The 9,519-nt window shown below is 43.5% G+C and overlaps 2 protein-coding genes across 5 annotated transcripts in view; both read right to left on the reverse strand.

The window, feature by feature from the left end:
• LOC121927978 (cytochrome P450 2J2-like) overlaps positions 1-9,519 on the reverse strand; it is a 150,706-nt gene that overhangs the window by 42,976 nt on the left and 98,211 nt on the right. The gene's annotated exons all lie outside the window — the stretch shown is intronic.
• The window catches only part of LOC121927981 (cytochrome P450 2J2-like), a 34,027-nt gene continuing 24,881 nt past the window's right edge, over positions 374-9,519 (reverse strand). Inside the window, exon 9 of the mRNA XM_042462121.1 lies at positions 374-2,519. Coding sequence (XP_042318055.1) covers positions 2,344-2,519 — 176 coding nt within the window. The 3' untranslated portion in view covers positions 374-2,343. The remainder of the gene's footprint in view (positions 2,520-9,519) is intronic.

Genomic DNA, 9,519 nt, shown 5'->3' on the forward strand with positions numbered 1-9,519 from the left:
GGCAGCCGGTTCTGTGGTAATTTTTTTCGACTCAGCTGGTTTTTATCTACTTAGTATAACACTGATATTTATATTCGGAACTACCTCTTTTGACTAATAAAATTCAATAGCAGTCACATATTGTGATCACCAGCAACTGATTGCAGAAATGTGTATCTTTATTTAGCTGAGAAGGATCAAGTAAAGAGAAATTGTTCTTGCATCTGTTCAAATATTTTTGATGTTTTAAAAAAGAAATACTGTACATGAATTATCCTTAACTATGGATTGAATTCATATTACTCCACTTAATGCAGAATATTTAATTCAAGTGATGTTTCACAGTTTGCTTCCTGTATAGATTGCATGGTTTTACAATTAGACTCAAAAGCACTTTCTTTGTATAACACTTTTATTAATAGGTATTGTAATTATGGAATGTGTGATTTTCATTATTTTTTTCAAATTATTGACTTAAAAAAGAATTTCATAGCTCTTTGCTGTCCGGCTAACATATTCAGTAGAATTGATGTTTCTCTTCAAACATAAGTGTTCCATTCTTATCAAGTAACCATTTGCTTGGGATCATATAACTGTAAGCAATACTAATGTTTTCCTTAAGGACAAGAAGTAGGTCTGCATTTATATTTCCAATTAGAATTATCATAGTCGAAGCCCTTTAATGCAAGCCAATTATTGTCTCTGCCGAAGAAATAGGCTATATTAAAACTGTAAAAAAAAGTAATTTGCACTAATTTGTAAACATGGTTTTATTCTCTGTTCAAGAAATATTCTTTTATATTCACATAAAAACTTTTGGCATTGATTCTGTAGTCTTGCTTATTTTACATAATGAACTAGTAGCACCATTTCTCAAATAAGAAAATACAAAAAATAATGGCCAGAATCCTACATTTATTTATGTATTTAATTATTTGTACACCATACTATATCACGAGATCTCAGGATGGCTTGCAATAGCATTAGAATAGCCATCACAGTTATTAATGTATAATGTGGAGTTACAAACTTGTGATTGTTATGTATTCATGTTCCTATGGTGACCCTCATTAGGGCTAAAATGATGTAGAGCCGAAACAGACGGGCAAAATACGCCGGCTTCCTGGTGGCTTGGGGGGCATGGTGTACGCATGATGTGCACCCCCAAGCCAGCAGGAAGCTGCTACGAAGCTGCCTGGCTGTTTACATGGCAACAGCTTTTCGGCAATTCGGTGGCGTGGCGTTTAGATCCTGCACACCACAGAAACACCAAAAAGCCAAAAGATGGCTGTGGGAAGGGCGCCCCTTTTCCAGTGCAAAAAGAAGTGTCATTTTGCTGCTTTTTTCTCTAGAAAAAAGCCAAATTGGGGCCATGGAAACTACATACCACAGCTCTCATCCAGCATTCAAAGGGGCAGCATCAAGCTGACTCTACATCCACCTGTTTCGGCTCATAGTCTCGAGTCGATTGATTTGGACTCAAGTCAGACTCAAGTTGTTTTAGTCACTCAACTTGGACTCAACTCTGCAATAAATAACACTGACATGATTCAACTCATGGCATGTATGTTTTTAGCAATTAACTTGCTAGCCTAACTTAATCCACAAATGTTAGGAAATGGAAAACGTTTTTCCTCCTTTGAACAACACTTCCATATCTTTGCTTTTTGCCTACCGGTCACATGAAGGAAGCAGTACTTTACATTGCAATACAGGAAGCATCCCCCAATTGCTTAATGTATTTGATGTTTCCCTCCAAGAAATGTGCCTTGTGCTCAGGGCTTGAGATCTACTCAGCAGCCTGTCCCTACTCCACAATGGAGGAGCCTTCTACACCTGAAAATTTTTAGAAGGCTCCCTTGACCTCAAGCCTCGCCCCGACTCCACAACCTCTTTTTTTTTCCTGTTAAAGTTGGCTCCCAGAATTGAGACTCGCCTTAAATGTATTTTGCAAGGACTTGAGACTTGAAGGTAGAGATTGGAGTCTTGTCGTAAAAGATTTGAATACATCACTGGGATACATTGGGACTATGAAAATCTCCCAATCTGCACTTTCTGGGAAGCAGCTGCTATGATCAATGGAGTCTGTTTACCTATTGCTTGGGAAGCAACTGACAGCTGTTCCACCCTCTCCCCCATGTGAGCAATGTCCAGCACAAGGGAGAATTGTGACAGGGGTCTTGTTTTTGCCTGTCAAATCTGAAATTTCTCATGGAAGGTAGTGGAAATGGCAGCCCTCTGCTTCCTGAGGGACAAGAAAATGGATTCCACCCCCTGTAGATCATAACAACTGCTTACAGTAAGTATGGATGAGGAGGGGGGCAATTCTAATCCTACTTATTTTGAGAGCAGCATGGTTTTTCTTTAGCGAGAGAAGGCACGTATATGGTATGGCTTTGGGCTCATTGTATGACTTATCTTGAAGTCAAGGCTGAGCTTCACATCCTTTGGAGCCTGGAAAGTGAACTTCTGAATCAGGGCAGTGAAGAAAAGGAAAAGTTCCATTCTAGCCAACTGCTCCCCAAGGCAACCTCTCTTTCCTGAAAGAGAAAGAGAAAATGGCTTCACATGGTTTTTCTGAAGTTGTGACAGCAACAGCAAAAGGACTATTATGAACTAGACAGTAAAAGGTGTGACAGCAACAAGCACAGCAAAGGATTATTATAAACTAGACAGTAAAAGGCCTTTACAAATTTCTTTGAAATGCAACTTAATGTACATGTCTGTCTTATCTTTTCCTATTAAGGAAAGCAGATAATGGAATACCTCTGGTTTTCTAAAACTGAAATACAGAATTTTTTTAAATTAGAAAATTTTTAAATTTTCTAAAACTGAAATACATAATTTTTTAAAAATATTAACCTAGTTATGCATTTGCAATTGCTATTCATGATCCCTGTGAAGCAACTACTTTAGAGAATATGCAGGGACCATGAAAATCCCTTAAATTCCACTTTCCAGTAGATAGCTGCTGCGATTGACGGGTCTGCTCCTGTCGATTGATAAGCAGCGTCCTGACATTCTCATCCCCCTCTTGGGGGAGTAAACTTTGGTACTAGGGAGATTTTTTTATGCCTATCACATGTGAGATCACTTACATGGGGAAGTGGGAATGTTAGGCAGCTGCCTTCAATCAATACCTGTCGATCATGGTTGGACCTTCTTGGCTGATACAGAACATACATACTCATAATGTTGCAGAAGTGGATGCCATTTTGCTTGCAAATATGGATCCGATGCACAAGTGTGAGTTATGGACACTGATCAATGTAAGATGCATTAAAATACAGTTGTGTAGTATTTGGCTATACGTTCAACTATACAATGCTGCCATTAAAGACAAGAAGTGAGTAAAGTATTCAGTGCATTCCACTGTAACCCCAATGTAGGATCTTTACCAGTGTGAGACATTTCAGTGTGACAGTGTAGAGTGTGCCCAAAGGATGAAGAAAGGAAGGAAAACAATTCACCACCTCTAGCTCTACCTCTAAACTATTGAGCCACTCTAAGGAGCATAGCATGTTTTAACTCTTGTTGTTTGTTGTTAACTGCCTTCAAGTCAACCCCAACTCATGGTGACCATGTGAAAGAGTCTCAGAAATGACTGATGCACATGAGAATTATCTAGTGTACATCAGAAATGCCTGGTGGGCATCACAAATGCCAGATGCACATCAGAAGTACCTGATATGCATTCTAACACTCTTGCCAGTGCCATAATACCATCTTTGCACTTCACCAAGGGATTTTGGTTGCATTTGTGCAATGTAGCTGTGGATATGTAAAGTTGGGATGTGAACTCTTGGGCAACATATTTATATGTCTATATGTTTATGTAAAATATTTGAGATCGTTTGTATAAATCAGTTTTCAATTAGAAGTACAGATTAATAGCTAACATATTTTCACTTTCAATATGTGCATTGCCTCTTCTACATATATGTTTATTTCAGGACTTTTATCCCATGGCTTCTTACAACTATGGATTGGAAAGAGAGCTGAGGACATTTCTCTTTCTTTTGAGTTAGAAAACATAGGATAACCACAAGAGGGAACTCTCACCCACACTTGAAATTTTGACTAGAGTTGAATGCACTCTCTGTCCTTTCCCCTTCACATTAGCAGGAAGTTTGGCTTTAGAATGTGCCAAACAGATCAGCACTGTTAATAGTTAACAGAGCAAACAATACCTCTGTTCTACATGGAAAGTAAAATTGCATAACTGGGGAATCTCCACCCATTCTAAAATTAGTCCTGTAAATGTGTCCTTTCCCTCTTACATTGGCAGGAGGTTTGGCTCAGAATGTGCCAAGCAGAGCAGTACTGTTAACAGCAGAGCAAACAAAGCTTCTATTCTACAAAGAAAGTAAATCAGGGGGGGATCTGCACCAATTCTAAAATTTATCTTGTCCCACACATGTACGGGCTTTCAATGTACAGGAATCACTTGTTTTGTGCCATACAGTGGGCCCTTGGTATCTGCTGCAGTTTGATTCCAAGATCCCCTGTGGATACCAAAATCCATGGATACTTAAGTTACATCATATAAAGTGATATATTAAATTGGTGTCCTGAAATAAAATGGCAAAATCAAGATTGGCTTTTTGGATCTGAGGCAGCAGGGGAGAATATTTTTCCAGCTGTGGATGGTGGAATTCATGGGTGCAGAATCCATGGATATGGAGGACCAACTGTATCTGTAAGCAGGCAGTACTTCTGAGAAAGAAACATTGGCCTGTACACATCCAGGGTATGCCACACCTTTTCCAATTGGGGGGGGGGGTCTGGACAGAATGAAGGAAGAATGACCTCTTGGGCTCAATGAAAGGTGGAATTGACCTTTGAGATGAATTAGGGACCCAAATGAAGTAAAACCAAGTCATCCCTAAAGCTACGCAGTTCATTCCTGGTAGAAAGGGCCTTCAGTTCGGATACTGTGCGAGCCAAAGTTATGGCAGTTAGGAAAAGGCCCTTCCAGGTTAGAAGCTTTGTGCAGTGGTTCAAAGGGAGCCTTGGTGAGAATTGTGAGTATGACATGGAGATCCCAATTGGGAAGTCAGTGGACTGTCGGGGTTTAATGGCTGCTCTCAGGAATTTTTGGATATATAGGTGTCCTGAGAGCTTTTGAGACAGTTTGTAGGGAAGTGCTGAAATAATAGTTGACACCTGTCACCTTAGGATGTTAGGTCTCAAAACCTTGTCTAAGACCTCTTGTAGGTATAACAGAATGGTACTAAGTGAAATTGACAGAGGTGACATATCTTTTGAATTACACCACTTAGCGAATGCGCGATAGGAATATTCATAAATACATCTTGTGGATTCCCTCCTTGATTGAATAATCATTTCTGCAACCTGAGGTGTTAGGCAGTCTTTTAACAGGAAGTGGAGTTCAATTTCCAGGCATGAAGAATTAACCATATTGGGTCTGGATGATGTACATGGCCCTGTGAAAGTAGGTCTGGACACATTGGAAGTTTGTGAAGTAATCCTGTACCATTTGAATTATTTCTGAAAATAACACCCTTCTTGACCAGTGGGTTGCTACCAGAATGAGAATTGATTATTCATTTCTTAGCTTTTGTATGCACCTTGATATCACTGCAGTTGGAGGAAAGGCATAGAGGAGACCCCATGGCCATGGTGAGTGAAGGGCATCTACCCCTTCCATGCCCTGAGAGATGAAGCGGGAGAAGAATCTGGGAACCTGATGATTCGCTGGGGAGGTGAACAGGTCCACCTGTGGCATTCCAAACCTTGCCGCTATCAACTGGAATATTGCTGCTCTGATAGCCTTTATGGCTGAAGGGTGGGGTATAAATACCATAAACAAACAAACAAACAATATTTCTGGGCGGAGCTGCCACTCCGCCTGGTTTATGTCTGTTCTGCTTAACCAATTGGCTCTTGTGTCCAGTTCCCCCTTTATGTGCTTGGCTCTGAGGGACAGAAGGTTGTTTCCCAACCAACTGAGGAGCAGGGCTGCCTCCTGCATCAATAAGACCGACTTGGTGCCTTCTCTCTGTTTATGTGAGCCTTTGTTGTGACGTTGTTGGTCCTGACAAATTTGTCCTTGTTCTGGATCCTGTGGGAGAATGCCAGGAGGGCTAGTTGTACTGATCTGAGCTCCAACCAGTTGATGCTGTGTGTTTGTTCATGTGCATCCCATCTGCTCTGCACATAGAGGGTGCTGCATGTGGCTTTCCGTCCCTGAAGGCTGGCATCTGTCATGACCTGAATTGGGGATGATGGCTGAATCAGCCAACCTATGGCTATCTGATGGGAGAGCCACCAGTGGAATGACTCCTTGACCTTGCAAGGAATTGGATTTTTTTGTGGACCCTTGATATGCTCTGTCTTTGATAAGAATGCAAAAAACCATTGGAGGCTTCACAAATGTAAGTAGGCCCATGGAACTCAATTGATTGCCGCTATCATGAGTCCCTGAAGTCGTGCTAGAAGCAGGAGGTCCAATGAAGGGCATTGCAGGATTAATCAAATGGTGTCCAAAGTGATGGAAATTCTCTCCAAAGGAAAGGGTATCATTCTTGATGCTATGTCTATGATTGGTCCCAAATGTTGAATCTGCTGAGCAGGGATAAGGTGGGTCTTCTGAAGATTTACCTGAATACTATGTCTTGAGAGGTCTGAGATTACAAGGTGGGTCTCTGAAGTTCCCTGTGAGTAGGAGGGGGCTGCAACCAACAGATCATCCAAGTAGGGAAAGACTCGCAGGCCCTGTAACCTCCATTGGACCACCAGGGCTGCCATCATCTTGGTGAAGACTCTCAGGGAAGATGAGAGACTGAATGGGTCTTGCACTGATAATGGTTGTTGTGATACGTGAATTGAAGGAACTTGTGGTGTGCGGAGTAAATCAGAACAGGAAAATATGCTTCTGTAAGATTCAGAGAGATCAAAAAGTCCTGTTGTCTTAATGCCTCCAGTATTTTCTTGAGAGTTTCCATTTGGAAGTGGTGCTTTGACACATATCTTTAGATACAGCACTGCCCTCCATTAGCTGTCTTTCTTTGGCACAATGAACAAAATAGGGTAACAGCCACTGAAGAGCTCTGAAGAAGGGATGTGTTTGATTGTGGTTGATAGACTCCAGCATCAATCGATGTTTAGGGGTCTTTTGGATCTCGGGGAGACAATGAAGTGATCACAAGGAAAGTGAGTAAAGTCTATTAGGTAGCTGTGGGAGAGGATGGATAGAACCCACTTGTCTGATGTAGTGGTGTTCCAAATGTGGGCAAAGCATTGAAGTCTGCCTCCTATTCTGGCTTCCTGGTAGTCAGGATCTGTTATTTTGTTGTTTTTCAGTGGGGGGTTCCCATTGGAGGCTGTAAAGGAGGAGGATCTAGTGAATCCTCGGGATTGGAACTGTTGGCAGGGTGGAAATTTCTGCTCAGCCTACTGCTGTCTACCAGATCTACTGTCTTTCTGGTGGAAGGAGCTGAGGTTATTCCAAAAGGAATGAAAGAGGACTGATTATGGCAAAAGGTCCTCCCGATGTGGAACAGAAGGTAAGGCCTTCTTCTTGTCCTGACTGGGGTACCTTTTTGCAGAAAAGGGAGTGGGTCTAAGTGAGGCCGGCTTGGCCCATTCCTCCTTGATCACCTTCAGAAATCTGAGGGAAAGGGCACCGCATCACTGGCAGTGAGTGGGTTTTGGGAATGACTCCCCTTTGCCCTGTGAGAGATCTGCATCCCCTGTCTGAGGAGCTTGGGATGTCCCAGGTAACTCTAGAGCAGGGGTAGGCAACCTGCGGCCCGTGGGCCGGATGCGGCCCGGCAAGGCCTTGGGACCGGCCCCAGCCCTGTCCTGCCGCCGATTGCTGCCGGAGCCTTTGGCCTCTCGCATGAGGGAGTGGGGCCTTTGGCCTATCAGGAGGAGGTGGGCAAGGGGGGCAATTATCTATAGAAGCCTCCGAAACATGCATTTATATTAACATTTTTTAAAAATCAGCAAATTTTGTAGCATGTCCTCCATTTTTTAAAAAAAAGTGCCCTCCATTTGAAATTTTTGTCCTACATTTGTCCCGGTTTATTTATTTATTTAATTTTTTAAAAAATTATTTACTTATTTATTTTTTGGTTTCGGCCCCCCAGTTGTCTGAGGGACAGCAACCCGGTCCCCGGCTCAAAAAGGTTGTCTACCCCTGCTCTAGAGCTTTAATGGCTTTTCTCAGCAAGATGTGAAAGTCATTGGATGCAAACAATTAGCAGACTGGGAGGAAGCAGATGGGCCATTGTCCTCTTCTTCTGACTGTTCTTCCTCCTGAGAGTTGAAGGCAGATTGTCATTGGGATCCTGACAGAACATCCTCTTAAGTGTAGTGGCAAGCGTCGGAAGCCTTTCTTCTTTTTGCAGTCACCAGCAGATGGCACCTTCCTTTTCTGTTTGGGTCTCGACCTGAGTAGATTAGTGGAAGCAGGCTTTTCCCCACTCTTTATTTATTTGTGCACCCTAGAGTGGTAGTGAATTATTCTTTTTCTGCCATGGGGATAGGGTCCTGAGTGGCTGTGGACGGGGAGGAGGTGAATTCCCTGAGATGGTCCCTGGAGTCAGTATACACCGCTGCTCCCTGGGCTACTGGGTGGCTAATGGGAAACCCCACAGAACGTGGGCTATCCAGGGCCTGGTCATTTGCAGTGCCGGCAAAGTCCCTTGGGAGGGAGGGGTGACTAGGCAGAGGCTGAAAAGCCGCCTGAGGACTGGCCGCTGCAGCAGAGGAAATGGACGCTGCCTGCACGGCTATCAGGGAAGCTATTAAATTGGAAAACTCTGGGGTGACCAGTGGGGTCTGGGTGCACTAGCACTGGTATACTCATGCCCGTTGGTGAAGGGTCCGAGCACACCACCTCTTCCCAGTCCTGGGAGAGGAGATTGCAGTGGGGCGCAGTTAGAGCGGAGACAAGGGATACCTCTCCTGTGGCCATGACAAAAGGGCTCTGGCCTGGGTCTCCAGTTGTTTTTGTGTTCCTTCTTGTGGTGGGGGTGAGTTCCTGCTGGACCGAGTCCCCTGACATGCCAGGACTATCATCTATTTGATCCAAGTTAGACATAAGTATTTCCTATGCTAAGCTCTAGTTTGACCAATAGGGAGAGAGAGAGAGGAAAGTGAGAAACAAGAACTCAGTCCAATTGCAGCAAAGGCAGGAACTAGACTGGAAACTAAGGGATGGCTTCCTCTGGGGGCAGGTTCCTGGAGTTCTTCTTCGTGGTCTCTGCGAATCATACAAATGGGTTTCACTGCGCCTGCACAGTGCTGCTCGGAACCTACTGGAATCACTGGGCAGAGTTCACTCTGCAACACATTGAAACTTTTTGGCGGTAACTCCGCCCACCCGTTATAAGGCCCCTGCCTTCCCGCTCTTTTCCCCAGTTCCTTTTTTCCGCCGCGCTAGCTGCTTCAGAGGAACTTTCGCTTGCTTTGCTTGCTTGGAATCACTTTCGCTTTTTGACCTCGGACTGTTTCTTGACCATTCCTTGTCTCCCGCCCCTGGTAACTTCGGACTTTCGGACTGTTGACCTC

This window comes from Sceloporus undulatus, chromosome 4, assembly GCF_019175285.1.
Source record: "Sceloporus undulatus isolate JIND9_A2432 ecotype Alabama chromosome 4, SceUnd_v1.1, whole genome shotgun sequence".
In the NCBI taxonomy this organism is placed as follows: domain Eukaryota; kingdom Metazoa; phylum Chordata; class Lepidosauria; order Squamata; family Phrynosomatidae; genus Sceloporus; species Sceloporus undulatus.